At 36.0% G+C, this 19839-nt stretch overlaps 1 protein-coding gene across 1 annotated transcript in view; it reads left to right on the plus strand.

Moving 5' to 3' along the window:
- Window positions 1–19839, plus strand: part of DPY19L2 (dpy-19 like 2) — a 200074-nt gene that overhangs the window by 90615 nt on the left and 89620 nt on the right. The window contains exons 12-13 of the mRNA XM_053609456.1: window positions 4384–4443; window positions 17889–17969. Coding sequence (XP_053465431.1) covers window positions 4384–4443; window positions 17889–17969 — 141 coding nt within the window. The remainder of the gene's footprint in view (window positions 1–4383; window positions 4444–17888; window positions 17970–19839) is intronic.

The raw sequence follows: 19839 nt of genomic DNA on the forward strand, positions 1-19839 counted from the left end.
TTATCTAGGATCCCTATTTGGGATTCTTTTACCCAGCATATGCTTTTGTTTGGTTTATCGAAGATCAGATTGCAATAAGGGACTGGTTTCATCTCTTGGTTTTCTATTCAATTACATATGTCTATGTTTCTATTTTTCTGCAACTATCATGATATTTTCATCACTGTGGACTTGTAATATAACCTAAATTTTGGCAGAGTGATGCCTCTGGCTTTGTTTTTTATTAGTAAGAATTGTCTTGGTTATAGTGGGGTTTTTCTAGTTCCACAGGAAACAAAAAACTATTTTTTCCAGTTCTTCAATTATGATATTGGTATTTTAGTGAAGATTACATTGAATCTATAGATTGCTTAGGGAATTATAGACATTTTAACAATGTTGGTTCTTCACAGCAAAAAGCATGGTTTGTTCTTCCATGTGTTAATATCTTCTGCTATTTCTTTTTTAGGGTTTCATAATTCTCTTTGTAGAGGTCCATCGCCTCTTTTGTTAGGTATATTCCTAGGTATTTATTTTTTTTTTTTGAAGCTAGTGTGAAGAGAATTGTGTCTTTGATTTGCTTCTCAACTTGGCTATTATTGGCATAGACAAAGGCTATTGATTTGTGGACATAAATTTTATACTTGGAAACATTACTGTATTTCTTGATCACTTCCAGGAGTCCTGTCATTGAGTCTCTGGAATTTTCTAAGTATAAGATAATATCATTGGCAAAGAGGGAGAGTTTGAACTCCTCTTCCCCCATTTTGATGCCCTTAATATCCATCTCTTGCCTGATTTTATTGGCTAGAACTTCCAGCACCGTGTTGAATAGTAGTGATGATAGAGAACAACCTTGTCTTCCGGTTCTAAGTGGAAAAGCTTTTAGTTTTACTCCATTCAGTATGATATTAGCTGTGAATTTGTTGTAGACGGCTTCAGTCAGTTTAAGAAATGTGCCACCTATGAGTATTTTCTTAAGTGATCTTGTTAGAAAAGGATGCTGAATTTTGTGAAATGTTTTTCCTGCATCTATTGAGAGGATCATATGGTCCTTGTTTTTGCTTCTGTTGATATGATGAATTACATTTATGGACTTGTGGATGTTAAACCATCTCTTGGGTGAAGCCTACTTGTTCATGATATATAATTTTTTTATGTGTAGCTGTTATCTGTTGGCTAAGATTCTATTGATTATTTTGCCTTAATATTCGTTTGTGAAATTGGCCTATATTTATCATTTTTTATTCAGTCTTTTCCTGAATTTGGTATCATGGTGATGTTTGCCTCATTGAATCTGTTGGGGAAGGTTCCTTCCTTCTCAATGTTTTGGAATAGGTTCTGAAGTACGAGTACTAGATCTTCTTTGAATATTTGAAAGAATTCTTGTGTGAAAGCTGTCTGATCCAGGGCTTTCGTTTGTTGGAAGCTTTTAAATTGTTTCTTTAATTTCAGTGCTTGATATTGAGGTGTTCAAGAGATCTGTTTCTTCCTGAGTAAGTCCAGGGAGAGGTGTGATTCCAGGCATTGGTCCATTTCTTCCACGTTGTCAAATTTCTGGGCATGGAGTTTCTTATAATAGTTAGAGATAATAACTTGTAACTCCATAGTATCTGTTGTTATTTCAACCTTTTTTCCTTTTCTGATAGAGGTTATTAGAGATTTTACTTTTCTATTTCTAGTTAATCTGGCCAAAAGCTTATTGATATTATTTATCTTTTTGAATAACCAACTTTTTATTTCATTAATTTTCTGAATGATTCTTTTGTTTTCAATTTCATTTATTTCTGATTTAATTTTGATTATTTTCTTCTGCTAGCTTTGGGATTGGATTGCTCTTCCTTTTTTATTTCTTTAAGATAATTCGTTAAGTTGTTAATATACTCTTTTTCTATTTTTTTGGATGTAGGCATATAATGAGATAAATTTCCCTCTTAGGACTGCTTTTTGCAATATCCCACAAGTTTTAGTAGCTTGTAGCTTCATTGTTATTATGTTAGAGGAATTTAACAATTTCTTCCTTTATCTCCTCCTTGATTCAACTGTCATTCAGCATAAGGTTGTTTAGTTTCCATGCCTTTGTGTGAGGATGAAAATTTCTGTTGGAGTTGAGTTCCACCTTTATTGCCTTGTGATCTGAGAAGATAAAATATAACATTTCAATTGTTTTGATTTTGTTGAGGTTTGCTTTGTGTCCTAGGATATGGTCTATTTTGGAGTATGTTCCATGGGCTGACAAGAAAAATGTATATTCCTCAGCTTTGGGATGGTGTGTTCCGTATATGTCTATTACTCCCTTTTGTTCTAGGGTCGCATTCAGATCCCTTGTATCTTTCTTTAGTTTCTGTTTACAGGATCTGTCCAGTTGTGTCACAGGGGAGTTAAAGTCCTCCGCTATTATGGTGCTATAGGATATCTACTGCTCAGACCATTTAAGGCTGTTTCATAAATCTGGGAGTTTTTAAGTTGGGTGCATGAATATTTAGGATTGAAATATCCTCTTGTTGTTGTTCCCTTGACCAGTATGAAGTGGCCATCTTTATCCTTCTTAATTTTAGTTGTTTTAAATCCACTGGTACCTGAAAATATGATTGCAACCTTCCTTTCTTCTGATTTTCATTTGCCTGAATTATTATTGTCTATCCCTTCATCCTAAATCTTGTTTTGTCCTTCAAGGTTATGTGTGTTTCTTGGAGATGGTATATAGATGGCTTGTGCTTTTCTTTTCTTTTCTTTCTTTCTTTCTTTTTTTTTGAGACAGAGCCTCAAGCTGTTGCCCTGGGTAGAGTGCTGTGGCATCACAGCTCACAGTAACCTCAAACTCTTGGGCTTAAGCAATTATCTTGCCTCAGCCTCCCAAGTAGCTGGAACCCGCCACAACACCTGGCTATTTTTTAGTCATAGTTGTCATTGTTGCTTAGCAGGCCTGGGCTGGCTTCAAACCCACCACCCAAGGTGTATGTGGCTGGCCCTCTGCCAACTGAGCTACAGGTGCTGCCTGTGCTTTTTTTTTTAATCCAGTCAACCAGACTGTGGCTCTGCAGTGGGGAATTCAAGCCATTTATATTTGTTGACAGAATTGATAAATGTGATTTATCAATTTATTTTGTGAAAGTCTGTTGCTTTTTTTATCGTGGTTGCTGGTTTTATCCTGTGTGCCACTGTGGAGACTATGTTTATTCCTTTAGTTTCTGGGTGTTTACTTTGCTGGTGGTCCATTGTGATGATCGATGTGGAGAATGGGTCCATATATTTCCTATAAACCTGGTCTTATTGGTAAGAATTTCCTCTATATTTGCATATCAGCAAAAGATTTGATTTTCCATCAATTTTGAAGCTTAGTTTAGCAGGACATAGAATTCAGGGCTACAAATTATTTCTTTTAAGAAGATTAAAGGTAGATAACCATTCTCTTTTGGCTTGGAAAGTTTCAGCTGAAAAGTCCACTGTCACGTTGATGTATCAGCCCCTGGGTGTCAATTGGCCCTTCCTTCTGGTTGCTTGAATAATTTCCTCTTTAATCTTGATTTAGATAGGTTCATTACAGTGTGTCTTAGAGATGGTCTGTTTCTGTTGAGATGACCCGAGGTTCAATATCCCTCTAAAGGGAGTGTGTTGTAGTCTGTGATGATACTTGGGAAATTTTTATTTATGATATCATCCAGTGGGGATTCCATTTCTTTGGGATGTTTTCTTCCCCTCCAGGAATACCTTTAATTCATATGTTTGAATGCTTCACGAAGTCCCATATTCTCTGAGTGAGCACTGTGCTTTCTCTCTCTTCTGCCTCTTTAACTGCCTACATTAGCTCAAGAGCTTTATCCTCTTGGTCTGAGATTTTTTCTTCTCCATGGTCTAGTCTGTTCTTAATAATTTCTACTGTATCTCTAAATTCCCAGTTGACTCCTTTAACTCCTTAAGCTCTGCTATATCCTTTCTATATTCTTCATATCTTTGTTCCATTATTTTAGGTTACATTGTTCTTGCTTCCAAGGTAAAGTTCCAGTTGTAAAAGAGCCCTTGAATCATTTTAAAATGTTTCATTTGGTAGTTTAGAGAGGAAGGATTTTTCCTGTTAATCTAATTCAGTATTTTTGCTGGGTAACTCACATATAAACTTGTGTGTATCTTCTACTTACATACCATCCACCTTTATCGAGGAGTTACCCTGAGTGAGAAATTGACTTGTTCCAAGAGGCAACTTATTTTTGACTCAACAAAGCATTTAGCTCTCACCTAAAGGAAATGTACCTAATCCAAAATCTGAAAACTCTACAATTAAGGAGGAAAATTGCTGGCAATAGCCTGAGGAAAGATGGTAGCTGTGTAATTTTTTTAACATACCATTCATATAAAATAATAATGTTAATTCTATGTAATTATTATATATTATTTCCTTTGTAGGTGATAATTCTAAAGAGAAATAAAATTCATAAGTTGGGATTATCTGAACTCAACTTTTGGGTAAGTTTTGATACAATTTCTTTAAATTATATTTTTTTATGTTTTTTTTATTCTATTTTTTTCTATAAAGTGAATATAGATAATATACTCTAAAATTCTAATTTATAGTTAATAAATAAGTAGCTACTGTAATAGCCTTTAGCTAAGGAAAAAAACACTCTTTAGCAAAAACTATAAATAATTTTCATGAAATTAGTTCACTTATTCAGCACTACTCTCAGACCCTTTTTCCTTTATTTTTCATTCTGCTATATCCATATAGTCTTGTTTTCTAAATTCCTTTCTTTTTATCTTCATTTTCTCTCTCTAGCTTCTTTAACCTTCTTCTCAAAATAACTCAGTTTATAGTTCTTTTCTAGCTTCCCCCTTTATTTCTTCTGCATCTATACATCATTTTTTCCCTTCTACTTCCAACTTTAGACTCTTACTATTTTTGTCCTTTTAATATTTTCCAACAATCTCCCAGCCCCTTCTCATTTCAACTGAGCATCAACCTAATTGGGCTTTTCCCCAAAGATGCAGAAGAACAGGCCATATTACCTCTATGATTGTATATTTTGTTTCCTAGTAAAACAAGTTATTAGGTAGGTCCTGCAAATCTGAATTCTCTTGATTTTTAAATTTCAGACAGATAATATTCTTTGTTTATATATGGGTCTTTGATTTAAAAGAAACAGCTTCTATATTAATAACTATATGTTGAATAGCAATATGTTTATGTATTATATATTGAGAGGATAAACCTGGGAAAGTTGTGATAAAATCAGGAGGTAGATTTATGTTCAGGGTACAAAAGAACAAAATGGAGTGAGTTACAAGAAACTTCTTGCTAGAGGCATTCTCCCATCCTTGGTGATGAAATTACATAAAGATTTATCCACTAAGTTGTTGGATGGCATGACACCTCTAATATATAATTTTTTCACTTCAAAAAAATTGGGCACTTTAGTAACTTCAAAGAAAGGCAAAATTTCAATTACAAACTATTGAAAAATGACAATTACTAGAACAGTGTCCATGGACATTAGGAGAATTCTGACAAAGTATACTCAAATGAAAATTTATTATCTTAAATTCTGTTTTCTACATTTTTTAGTAGTAGACTAGAAAGAACAAGATTCAACTATGCTTTAAACTCAAGAATATCAAAGAAACAAAAAAATCTAAAGAAAGAAAAAGTTGAGATTTAATCAATTTTCAGGATATGTTTGTGTTTTGAAACTGAAGATTTATGTCACAGAGACAAATCATGGTAGTCATATAAACAAACAAATAACCCTAAAGATATTCTGGCTTTTTATATCTCTTTTTATAGAAAACAATGAAAAAGGAAAAATATCTGTTTTACAATTCCAAATAATTCTTTCGTGCCTAATGAAACAAAAATTATATTGCATACCTTACTCTGTCATAAAGTTTAAAAAAGAAATTCTTGCCATTTTTAATTGAATGACAGTAAAACAACACAAAGAAAGATATCATTTATGATTGATCAAATCTAATTTTAATATTGCCCTTAGTGGAGAAGAGTATTTAGGAACTAAGACCTAAGTATTAGGTATACTCATTGCTACCAGTGTGTCCTTGCTTCTAGCCCCTTTCACCTTACATATATGCATGCAAACGTGTATATTTGAAATCATAATTTTATAGCCATTGCTTTGATCCCAGTCCAATGCTATAGAAAGGCAGGTTGTCTGGGTACCCTAGAACTCAAAGAAAATAATAATAGGCTGCCATCTCCTGAAACTTGCATACTGGGTCCAGGAAAATACCCTCCATCTTGTGGGTCTGGTGTCTACTATCCTCTGTCTGGGAGACTACCCATGTAAGTGACTCCAGCAGGCATTGAGCAAGAGCCCTGCTCACACTAGTCAGGCCACAAAAGAGCTCTCTTCCCAGCACCCCCACCACCATCCCACAAGTCTTGTATCATTCACCTGTCACCTAGTACCAACAGAACTTAGAAAGTGTGTTTTTCTCCTACGGGCAGTGCAAATGGAAACTGAGATGGAGCACTAGGACACCAGGTGAGTTAAGCTGGCAGAATAGCACTGAAAACTATATTGTTAGAATAACTATGATAGACAAATAAGATGACTGCTAAGCTTAAAAAGATGACGGCATGCCAAAATGGAATAGTAAAATATGATCTGTGGTCTCCCACATAATATCCAAAATTTGCAGAACAGTAGAAAAACTATTTATCATTGTGTCAATAAAGAAAAGAATAACTTGAATGAGAAAAGAGAATCAACAAATGTCAACCCTGAGATTAATAGGATATTGGGATTATTTGAGAAGGGTTTTAAAGCAGTCATCATAAAAATACTTCAGTGAGAAATTTTAAGTACTCTGAAAGCGAATGAAAAGATTAGAAAATCTCACCAAATAGAAACTTAAAAAAGTGAAACAACTTGGAGATCATAGAACTGAAAAATATAATAGCTGGAATAAAAACTCAGTAAGTAGGCTTGAGTGAATATGACAGAGAAAGCAATCAGTGTACTTGAAGACAGAACAATAGAAATCGCCCTATCTAAATAGAAAATAGACTGGGAAAAAAATGACAGAGCCTCAGGGACCTGTGGGGCCGTAACAAAAAAATCTAATATTAAATATCATCAACATTTCAGAGGGAATGGAAAAAGAGAATGGGGCTAAAAGTATTTGAAGAAGCAACAGCTAAAACTTAACAAATGCGGCAAAAGACATAAAACTTCAGGGTCAAGAAACTGAGCAATTTCCAAGTAGGACAAACACAACAAACTCATGCCAAGGTACATTATAATTTAACTTATGAAAACTGAATATAAGGAAAAAAATCTGGAAAGAAGACAAGAAATAAATGAAAGAAATTGAAAAACCCAATAAAATAGATACACATGCAATAAATATAATAGACTGTTCTTTTGACTATTTGGGGGGTTTTGTTCTTTTTTGCTTTATTTATTTTACTCTTTATGTAGATTTTTGTTAAGGACTTAATTCATTTATTTTTACTCCTTTATTTTTATTAATGTAAGTTTTTGAGGCCATGAATTTTCTTTTGATCATTGTTTTAAGTGTCTTCCTTAATTTCTAATATGGAAATCTAATTTGCCTGGTAAACTCATGCCACCATGTTGTGTTTCACCATCCTGAATCTCTTTCAGTTTCTCTCTTTTATAGAGGATAGTTAGGGTCTTGTTTTGCTTGGTAAGATTATTTGAAAATCTTTGTTAATCGTGTTGTTTCTGTACATGATTCTCTTAATTTTTAATATTTTTTATACTTAGGACACTTAATAATTCCTCAATTACAACACATTCAAACTCTATAACCTTTATACTTGAATGACCAATTGGCTGGATGTAAGGTCCTTGGTTCTCACTTTAAGTTTCTTAAAAATGCTTCTACAGTGTCATCTTTACTTGAGTGTCACTATTAAATGTTTAGTTAAATCTCATCTCCTTTAATCATCATGATTTAGTTTTCATTGTTTGGAATATTCTTGTTTTCTTCCATTTCTTTTCTATGTTTAATAAACTTTTTTCTTTCTTTTTTTTTAATTTCTATTTTTAGTTTTTGAATTTCTCATCTGAGTTACTTTTTTGTATCTCTGAATGCTTATTTGAGGATATTTAATTCAGCTTCTTATTCAGCATAATGGTTTTCTTCTGCTTTGTGAGATTTTATTGATCAGTTGTACAGATTTCATTAGTTGTAGTATTTGACTCAATTTTTTTCTAATACAAGCTTTGTTTAGCTATGTAGGCATCTTTCATCTGATTATTTTGTGGACAGGGTTGAAGTTTTCTACTCCAAGTTTAGCCTATTCTATCAGTGGGCATGTTTTTCCTTCAATGAATATTTTTTCCTTTTACTTGTTTTTTATTTGTGTGTGTGTGTGTGTAGTGTGTGATGGAGGTAGTGATTGACTGGGGCGGGGGTAGGGGATGGCTCCTGTTTACCTTGACAGATACTGAATTTTCCCTTGTTGCTCTCCCTTTTTATTCTCTTTTCTTCCCAGAAGTGATACCCTCCTTACATTAATACGTTTTATCCTGAACACTCTTGGGGTTTTCCACTTTGTACTTCATTCGCCAATCTGCAGGGGCTCTTTTTACACTGAATGTGGACTTTTCTCTTTCTGAGATTATTTTAGATCACTTTTCGGCCCCTCACTTTCCTCTTCTTTTTTCTGTATAGTTTTGTGGATTTCCACTTATTCTGTTCAAAAGCTTAGGGCAAGAACTTAACGTTTACTTCTACCACATTTGTTCTTTTCTATTTACAGATAATTGAAGTTTGGGCTGTTAGCTGTTTTCTGTATATGTGGTTGTATTGTTCTACTTGTTGGTTGATTGGCGGAAAGGGATAGATGTAGGCTGCTATCAGTATCCTCAGGCTACCCAGAAGTCTCTGTGTCCTCCCTTTTAAATTAAGGATAGCCAAAAATAAACAATAAACAGGAGTCTCTTTGTCACTTTTTTAGTTCATATTTTTCTTTTTAAAAGGAATGCTTACATTTTTAAATTTAAAAAAAAATTTTTTTCTTGAGGAGAAGGTGTGCATACATGTCTATAAGAGTTGTAGACGAACTTTTTAATGTGGTGTTTGTTAAAATGGATTTTTTAGCTGAGAAATAATATTTGGAAGCAAATACATAGCTCTTTTTTCTTAAGAGAAATTGATCCTGCCACAGGGTCAGGGTCCACGAAGATCTATGGCAACTAGCAGTGACTGAGTGAAGAAATATAGAGTTAGAAACGACAGTAAAAAAAGAGGCAGGAGACATAGAATAGAATTAAAAGTGTGAGTTCAGGAGTCCATTGCCCATTTGTGGGATTCTGGCAATGGCACCAAGTGTTTGCTCCACTCTGCTTTTATTTAAGTCTATTTGCCTAGAGGGTAAGATGAGGGAGGGAAAGAAGATGCCAACAGTTTCTCTGATTGAGCATATCAGCTCCTATTGTTATTATTATTATCCTTAAGGGTACCCTTGAAATCTGAGCCTTGTATTGGGAGAACCTCCCTCTTGAGATCACACACACAGATTTCTAGGGAGTTGTTAAACTTCACTAGTTCCCTGTGGAGTAAAATGCCACTCACATTAATCTCCTATGAAGAATCTGTGGGAGGGAGGAATTTTCCTCACATCACTACCACAGAGAATCATTTTCTGCGATAAGGGATTTAAGCTCTTCTGCCCATATCTCAGGGCTCCAGCTACTCCTTTGATCTCTGCCCCAGGCAAATGCAAATCTCCACAATGGATATCTGCTTTGCCTGTTTACTAGGCTGGAGATGTATCTTTAATGTATCTTTGTAGGTCTTGTCATAGCCTATTCTTTGACCCTTTTTCCTCAGAGTGCTCAGGGACCCAACAGAAGTGTTTGTATCCCCAACAGGCTAGAATTTCAGAAAAGGCAGGAAGCTTGCTAGCAATGGCTGTCTTAAAGGTAAACTAGCTGATTTTTCTTTGTTCTGACTCACTCAGCTTACTTTTTACACTTGATCTTAGTCAAAGGACAAGAAGCAATCTTAGCTTACTTTTTAATTTTCCTTTTTTTTCTGGGGGTGCTTTCCATTATGGGTCTTTGTTCCCCATTCTCCTTGTAGAAAAGAGATAACTTGTAAAAACATTCTTCAGATTCAGGATGTATAGAATTCTAGTCTTGTTATATATTTTATAGCAGTTTCAATTATTTGCCCTTTAAAAAATAATTTTCTATTCTTCATGTGGGCATGTGTTTTTTTTATTAAGTCATTTGTACATAGATCTTGAATACATTTATGCCATTATGGGATTCAATGTGTTGATTTGTACAAATTATAGTGCTTACAGCCTACGAATTAACATAGCCTTCACCTCATTTACCCAATTACACTGTTAAGACATTTGTGTTCTACTCCCAATAGATCCAACTTGTACTTGCAATATGCTCCATAGTTGTGGTCCCCCTATTAACCCTCCATCTATCGACACATCCCCCTCCCTTCACCTCCCTCTTCCTTCCCTCCTTCATCCTAGGCTATAGTTGTGATTCATCTTTCATATGAACATGTGAGCGATTATAAATAGGTTTCATAGTAGTACTGAGTACTTTGGATATTTTTTTTCCATTCCTGAGATACTTTATTAAGAAGAATATTTTCCAGCTCCAACCATGTAAACATAAAAGAGGTAAAGTCTCTATTTTTTTTAGTGGTGCATAGTATTCCATGGTATACATATACCATAATTTATTAATCCATTCATGGGTCGATGGGCACTTAAGCATCTTCCATGACTTGGCAATTATGAATTGATCTGCAGTGAACAATCTGGTACAGATATCTTTGTTGCCAAATGATTCATGGTCTTTTGAATATACAGCTAGAAAAGGAATTGCAGGATCAAATAGTAGGTCTACGTTTTGATCCCTGAGTGTTCTCCAAACTTCCTTCCAAAAGAAATGTACTAGCTTGCATTCCCACCAGCACTGCAGAAGTGTTCCCTATTCTCCACATCCATGCCAATGTCATTAGTTTTGGGATTTTGTCATGTGGGCTACACTTACTGGAGTTAGATGGTATCTCAAAGTGGTTTTGGTTTGCATTTCTCTGATGAATAAAGATGATGAGTATTTATTCATGTGTCTGTAGACCATGCACCTGTCCTCTTCAGAGAAGCTTCTGTTCATGTCTCTTGCCCATAATGAAATGAGATCACTTGTTTTTTTCTTAGTAATAAGTTTGAGTTCTCTATGGATTCTGTATTTCCTTTGTTGGAAATGTAGCTTGCAAAAATCCTCTCCCATTCTGAAGGCTGTCTATTTGCTTTACTTAGTGTGTTCTTGGCAGTGGAGAAGCTTTTTCGTTTGATCAGATCCCAGTAATGTATTTTTGATGTTGCTTCAATTGCCCGGGGTGTCCTCCTCATAAAGTATTCTCCCAGGCCAATTTTTTCAAGTGTGTCCCCTGCACTCTCTCCAAGAATTTTTATAGTTTCATGTATTACATGAAGTCTTTTAAGTTTAACCAGTGACAGTTAATTTTTGTTAGAGGAGAAAGGTGTGGGTCCAGTTTCAGTCTTCTACAGGTTGCCAGCCAATTCATCCAGCACTATTTGTTAAATGGGGAATCTTTCCCCCAATTTATATTTTTGATAGGCTTTTCAAAGATCCAATGATGATAAGTGTCTGGGTTCACCTCTTGGTCTTTAATTCTGTTCCGTACATCTCCTTCTCTATTTTTGTGCCAGTACCATGCTGTTTTGATAACTATCTATTTATAGTATAGTCTGAAGTCTGGAAGCGTGATTCCTCCCAATTTGATTTATTTCTGAGTAATGTCTCGGCTATTCAAGGTTTTATCTCTTTCCATATAAAACAAAGTACTAATTTTTCCAGGTCTTTAAAGTATGACAGAGGTGCTTTAATAGGGATGGCATTAAATCTGTAGATTGCTTTAGGTCATATAGACATTCAAACAATGTTGATTCTTCCCAGCCATGAGCATGGTATGTTTTTCCATTTGTTAACATCTTCAGCTATTTCTTTTCTCAGAATTTCATAGTTCTCTTTACAGAGATCTTTCATGTCCATAGTTGGATACACTCCCATATACTTCATCTTCTTTGGCACTATTGTAAAGGGAATAGAGTCCTTGATTGTTTTCTCCCCTTGACTATTATTGGTGTATATAAAGGCTACAGATTTGTGAGTGTTAATTTTGTATCCTGAGACATTGCTGTATTCCTTGATCACTTCTAGGAGTTTTGTAGTTGAGTCCCTGGGTTTTTCCAGATATACAATCATATCATCCATGAAGAGTGACAGTTTGATCTCCTCTGGTCCTATTTGGATCCCCTTGATTGCCTTCTCTTGCCTGATTTCAATGGCTAATACTTCCATTATAATGTTAACAAGCAGCAGAGATAATGGGCATCTTTGCCTGGTTCCTAGTCTGAGTGAAAATGATTTCAGTTTTACTCTATTCCATATGATATTGGCTGTGGGTTTGCTGTAGATGTCCTCTATCAGTTTAAGAAATGTTCCTTCTATGCCTATTAAGTGTTCTGATCAAGAAAGGATGCTGGATATTATCAAAAGCTTTTTCTGCATCAGTTGAGAGAATCATATGGTCTTTGCTTTTTAATTTGTTTATGTGATGTATTATATTTATGGACTTACATATATTGAATCATCCTTGGGACCCTGGGATAAAATCCACCTGGTCGTGAAGTATAGTTTGTTTGATGTATTGTTGGATTCTGTTTGCTAGGATCTTATTGAATATTTTTGCATCAATATTCATTAGCGATATTAGTCTATAATTTTCTTTTCTTGTTGGATTTTTTCCTGGTTTGGGAATCAGGGTGATATTTGCTTCATAGAATGTGTTGGGAAATAGTCCTTCTTTTTCTATGTTTTGGAAAAGGTTAAATAATATAGGTACTAGTTCCTCTTTAAAGGTTTGGTAGAATTCTGATGTGAAGCCATCTGGTCCCGAGCTTTTCTTTTTGGAGAAATTTCTTATATTTGATGCTATTTCAGAACTTGTTATAGACTTGTTCAACATTTCCACTTCTTTCTGGCTAAGTTTAGGAAGGTGGTATGTTTCCAAATATTGATCTGTTTCCTTCAGATTTTCATACTTCTTAGAATAGAAGTTTATGTAATATTCATTAAGGATTTGTTGAATTTCTGAGGAGTCCGTTGTTATTTGGTCTTTTTCATTTCTGATTGATGAAATTAGAGATTTTTCTCTTCTGCTTTTGGTTAGGTTAGCCAACGGTTTATCTGTTTTATTGACCTTTTCAAAAAACGTTTTGATTGATTGATCTGTTTTATGATTCTTTTGTTTTCAATTTCATTTAGTTCTGCTGTAATTTTAGTTATTTCTTTTCTTCTGCTGTTTTTAGGTTTGGAATATTCTTCCTTTTTTAGTTGCTTGAGAGGTGCCATTAAGTTGTTGACTTCCTCTCTTTCCATTCTTTTGAGAAAGGCTTGCAATGCTATAAATTTCCCTCTTAGGACTGCCTTTGCGGTATCCCAGAGGTTCTGGTAATTCGTGTCTTCATTATCATTTTGTTCCAAAAGTTTGGTAATTTTCCTCTTAATCTCATATATGACCTAGCTATCATTCAGCATGAGGTTATTTAGTTACTATGTTTTTGTATGAGTATGAGGATTTCTTTTGTTACTGAGTTCAACTTGTATTCCATGATGGTCCAAGAAAATACAAGGAATGATTTCTGTTCTTTTAAATTAGCTGAGGTTAGACTTGTGACCTAAGATGTGATCAATTTTGGAGGATGATTCATGGGCTGATGAGAAGAACGTATATTCAGTTTTGTTAAGATGAAATGTTCTGTAGATGTCTGTTAAATGCAATTGTTGAATGGTTCAGTCTAAGTCTAAAATTTCTGTGCTTATTTGGAGGATCTATCCAACACTGCCAAAGTGGTGTTAAAATCTCCGACTGTTATGGTGCTGGAGGAAATCACATTGCTCATGTCTGTTAGAGTCTCTTATAAATTGAGGCACATTCTGTTTGGGGGAAATCTCATCATGTTGGGTGTTGCCCTTACCGAATATGAAGTGACCATCCTTATCTTTCCTTACTTTTAGTTGATTTAAAGCCTATTGTATCTGCGAATAAAATTGCAACACCTGCTTTTTTCTGATTTCCATTTGCCTGAATTATAGATGACCATCCCTTCACCCTGAGTCTATGTTTATCTTTTAAGGTAAGGTGAGATTCTTGAATGCAGCAGATGTCTGACCTGAGTTTTTATACCCAGTCAGCCAACCTGTGCCTCTTTAGAGAGCAATTTAAGCCGTTCACATTAATTGAGAGTATTGATAAGCCTGGTAGTATTTTGAGTATCAAGTTTTTCAAAAGTCCAGTGGACATTTTTAATCCTTTTGCCACTGTGGAAGTTGGAATTTGATCAAATGTTCCTGAGTGAGTTTGCTTTGGTGGTGGAGGATTGCTCTGGTCATTATGGAGGATAGGTCTGAGAATATCCTGGAGAGCTGGTTTAGTTATGGCAAATTTCTTCAACATGTACATGTCATTAAAGTATTTAATTTCTCTATCATAGATGAAACTCAGTTTAGCTGGATACAAAATCCTGGGTTGAAAGTTATTTTGTTTTAAGGAGATTAAAAGTGGATGACCACCCTCTTCTAGCTTGAAAGTGTTCAGCAGAGAGATCTGCAGTCATTCTAATGTTCTTCCCCTTATAGGTTATGGTTTTCTTATGTCTGGCTGCTTGCAGAATTTTCTCCTTCATATTAATTTTGATGAAGCTAATTATAATGTGTCTATGAGAATTTTTATTTGGGTTGAGTCGTGCCAGTGTTCTGAAACTGTCTGCTATCTGAATTTCAGAATCTCTTGGCATGTCTGGGAAATTCTCTTTATTTCATGAAGTAAAGCATGTGTATCCTTTGCAGCAAACTCATCACCTTCAGGAATTCCTATAAGGTGAATATTATGTTTCTTTGAATTATCCCAAAGCTCTCTGAGAGAATGATCCATTTTTGTTCTCTACTTTTTTCCCTCTTTGAGCATTTGGGAGCAGTCAAAAGCTTTGTCTTCAATGTCAGAGATCCTTTCTTCTGCCTGCTTCTTTCTGTTACCTAGGGATTCTACTGTATTTCTCATATCATGTAAGGCTGAAACTTCTTTTCTCAATGTGTCTAAATCTTTGGTTATTTTGTCTTTGAATTCGTTGAATTCTTAACACATCTTTTGAATTCCTCCTTGAAATTCTAATTCCATCTTTACCTCCATTCTGTTGATCTTATTTGCTAGCCAAATTCTGAACTCGATTTCTGACATCTCACCCATTTGTTTATGAATGGGATCTTGTGCTGTGTCTGCCATATCGTTCCTTGGGGGAGTTGTTCTACTCTGATTATTCATGTTGCCAGTGTTTTTCCACTGATTCTGTCTCATGATTGTTTTTCGCCATTTGGCTAGATGGGCAGGTAAGGTGAAGTTGGATTTGGAGCTCCTGGAGTTGTGGTTAACCAGCCCTTTGTCAAGGATTTGTGTCTAGTGACTGCAGCTTTTCCCCCTACAGCTTTGCAAAGGACCTGTACAGTATTACAGTCTGAGTCTGAGGAAACCTGCTTGGTGTGGTGCGGTTAGGTGGCTTTTTCATGCATTTATCTGGTCCTGTCCAATCCTAGTGGATCACTGACTCTGGTTTGAAGTCCTACCTTTGGAGAAATACAAGCAACTAAGACACCCCACCCCCCATGGACAACAACTGGAAGAGGAAAATGAACCCTTCCCGTTACCACACAACCAGGGTACCTCCTGAGAGGGTCCTTCGGTGATTGGCCTTGGTTAGGAGTTCCAAACCAATTGACCCAGTCATTATGAACTTTCAAGTGGGAAAGTTCAAAAGGTCTCCAGTAACTACCCTGTTTCCCCCAAAATAAGACATCCTCTGAAAATAAGACCTACTTACAGGAAAGATAAGATGTCCCCTGAAAATAAGACCTAGTGCATCTTTGGGAGCATACCTTAAAATAAGACACTGTCTTATTTTCGGGGAAACAGGGTAGATGGCAGAGGTCTACTGGCTGTTCAAATTTGGCTTACTCTGGTGTTCTGTGGCCCACTCAGTAGCAGATTTGGATCAGGGGGCTGTATCTTTTTCTCCACTTTGCTCCTCTTTCATGCCCAGTCACTGGTGACCCTATGGGGCTGAGGCCCTGCTCCCTCCAATAAGCAGATGTGCTGGGGCTTTGCGCCTATCAGAGTCAAAGGAAGATCAATGCCTCCTCAGCCTGGCCACTACCCTCTGCCACCAGCCAGCTGGGGGAGCTGAGGTACTCGATAGCCACTGGGGAGTGTTCCACCTCAACTCAGTCTAATCCTGAGGATAACAAGTCAGCAAAAGCTTTTATCCCTCAGCTACCGCACCTTTGCTTCAGCCGTTCTGCAGCAATAGTATCCCTATAGAGCAAGGTCTGGTGTCCTCTGGCAGTCCTCAGAGTTGGGGAGGTGTCTCTCAAAGATTAGACCCCTGTGGGATCACTCTATTGTTCCTGAATCTTTGTGGGAAGTGATCCTGCACAGCTCCCAGGCAACTGCCACAGCCAGGGAGTTGGCTGTAGGAATAGCTCTGGGAGCATGGGGCACATGGATCTAGCAGCAGGGTGGGGGACGATGCACGTGGTTCTGGCTGTAAAGGGCACCCTGTGACTTTGTCAAGGAGAGTGCTTGGCGCACAACTCTGGCAGGGCGAGGGTGGCATAGAGGCTCTAGCAGGGTGGGGTGCAGGGTCCACAGCTCTAGCAGGGCAGAGCACAGCTCTAATATGGTGGGGTGTGTAGCTCTGGCCAGGCGAGGTGTGGGTGCTTGGTCCAGCAGGGCAGGGGTGCTGTTCATGAACCTCCTCCCCCTGTCTCTGCAGGGCTTAGGCTTCTGGATCATCAGGCAAGGGGGGAAAGGTGGACTGGAAGTTCAGAATGGCAGGGAAAACGTTAGTTCAATTTTCCTGCCTGGCAAGAGAGTGCTCAGGGTTACAACAGGGTCCCTTTGGGAAAGTAGTCTCCACTTCCTACAGCTCTCACCCGTGTTCACCACTCCTAGGTTCACCACTCGCCTGTGGAAAACCTATAGGAGCATACAAAGAGAAAAAAAAAAACAACCCACAACTTTCTTGGGGGGGGGGGGATGGACATTTTTCCTTTGGGAATAATTTTGTACCTGAAGTTTGCTTTCTTGGAGTTGCAGCTTGCCTCTGCAGAGGTGAACTGCAGTTATCACTCTTCTCTCTCAGCTGGGCTCTCAGTCTTCAGCTTAATTGGGTACTTCCTGGAGATTATCCTTTCCTCTAGACATGAGCTTCTGTCAAAGACTGGCTCCAGTCCGTCATCTTGCCCCTCCCTGGGCATGTGATTTTTTTATGTACCGGTTTCATGTTAGTGTTGAGTATGTTGTATATATATTTTTTCTATCCTATTTTAATAAGAAGAATGTGTTTTATCTCCATCCAGGTAAACATAAAAATCCATTATTTCTTACAGCTGAAAAGTGTTTTAGGGTATACATATGCTGCAGTTTGTTAATTTATTCATGGGTTGATGGTCATTTGGGTTGCTTCTGGCAGGAAGAGGAGGGCAATTGGTGGGATCTCACCTACTTTGTGCAATGTGAGGGTGTTCAGCACAACCCCTGGGTGAAGGGCTCTTCTACATCTTGAACTTCATGTTGGAAGGGAGAACCATGTAACTTAAAAATTTGTACTTCATAATAATTCGAAATAAAAAAAATAAAAACTAAAAAAGTCTTCTAAAGAAACATTCCTGTTTTTTAGACCTCACTATATATCCCTATATATCATATATTTCACATGATTAAAATTTTCCTGTGTTTTTTATGAGTATAACTGAATGTTTTATCTTGGTAATATATAATTTTTAATACTGGACTTCTGTTTTATTTTCCAGCTAATTCAAGGTAGTGCTTGGTGGAGTGGAACAATCATTTTGAAATATCTGACATCTAAAATTTTAGGTGTTTCAGACCATGTAAGTACTTTTGTGTTAAAACATAAGTGTTTTTATAAATATCTAGCTATATGAAAACATAGAAACTATCTATTCTTTGTATTTTATAGGGGCAAGTGCCTTCTTTAAGATCCCCAAGCTAGTTCTGCCAGAGTTAAAATATAGTCCTATAGTTCAATGATCTTTGTGACTTGGCAAGAGCAAAATATGTCATCAAATGCTTAATATTTTAGGGAAAAATCTAGCCATTTGTTATGTAGTTATTTGTTGATATTTTAGCTAAAATATAAACAATCCATTTATTGCAGTTTTTAACATGAGCCATCTGTCCTTCGCTTTGAAATAAAGAACTCTTTCTAAACTTCAGTATCGTTTTGTTTATAAATATGAACTAAAATTACAATGTAATTTGATATTTTTAAGACCTTCCTTATTCTAACTTTTAATTTTCTAGAAATTTATGTAGAACACTTAATTCTCATGTGATATTTTTGTTTGTTTTAAGGCTGTCATAAATAATGCCCTTTTCCAGGTATAAGTCCCTACTTAACTAGCTAGTTAAGAATAGAAAATAGTGCATGAATTTACTTTTGATTTCAAGCACTTTCTGTTTAGAAATAAGCCTACATCAGTGTATCATTCAGTAGTCTACTGTGGAATTTACTTTATTTAGTGCCCTTATTAGGGCACTGTCAAATGATGAAATTACATATAGTGCTCCCCTCTAAAAGGTCAGGGGTTATCACTATTCAGTAAATACATGTTTATGTCAAATATAATTTATAAGTGTGAGCATTTGTTTCCCATTTATTGCTAGCTTTGCATAGTAGTTCTTTAGGTTTACTTATTGCTTTTGTTCTCTGATATGTCTAATAACTTCCTTTTTTTTCTTTCCCTTTTCATTTTTCTTAACTTTTTATTTTGTGGGGTATATATATATATCTTCTTTTTTTTTTTTTTTTTTTGTTTCGAGACAGAGTTTCATTATGTTGCCCTTGATAGAGTGCCCTGGCACGTAACAGCTCACAGCAACCTCTAACTTTTGGACTTAAGTAATTCTCTTGCCTCAGTTTCTCAAGTAGCCGGGACTACAGACACCCACCACAACGCCCAACTATTTCTTTTTTCTTTTTTTTTTTTGGTGGTAGTTGTCATTGTTGTTTGGTAGGCCCAGGCTGGGTTTGAACCTGCCAGCTCCAGTATATGTGCCTGGTGCCCTAGCCGCTGAGCTACAGGCACCAAGCCCTTAGGGTTTATATTTTATGATGAACTTTTTTAAGACTTTCTGAATCATTTATCTATTAAGTTGGTCTGTGATTTTGTTTTTTTTCTTACTCCACATTGCCACCCACTCCTTTGGGTGTCCCAAGTGACTTCCTTTGTATGATAGCTATAAGAAAGACTTAAAATTATATTGATTTTAGGTTAAATTATTCTTAGTCACCGAGCCTACCTTAAACTAGAAAACTAAAGTGCAACTCTAAATTATCCTTGAATATTGATGGGTAAGAGGAACAATGAATGTATGAAAACCACTGATAATTACCAAACTTGTTACAAAATAACTTCTATCCCTTGAATTAAGATTTTTACATGCCAAATATTTTTCATTTTCTTGTTTTCTGAGAATTCAGTAGAAACAAAATTATCTCATCAACAATAGGTAGTAAATAATCAGTACAAAATAGGAGTATTACCTTAAGTTTAGAGTTATTGGTGTTTATTTTTAAGGCCTAATTGTTGAGATTCTTAGGAGGATCAGCTTTCATATTTATTAACTTGAATTATGACTAGAAAATGTCAAGTACCAAATGTTATAATCAGTGTATGAAGCTTTGTGAAAATGAAAATACATAGAAGAAAGTTTGCTTATAACCTTCAAATGTGTGGT

This window comes from Nycticebus coucang, chromosome 11 (genome assembly GCF_027406575.1).
Source record: "Nycticebus coucang isolate mNycCou1 chromosome 11, mNycCou1.pri, whole genome shotgun sequence".
Taxonomy (NCBI): Eukaryota; Metazoa; Chordata; class Mammalia; order Primates; family Lorisidae; genus Nycticebus; species Nycticebus coucang.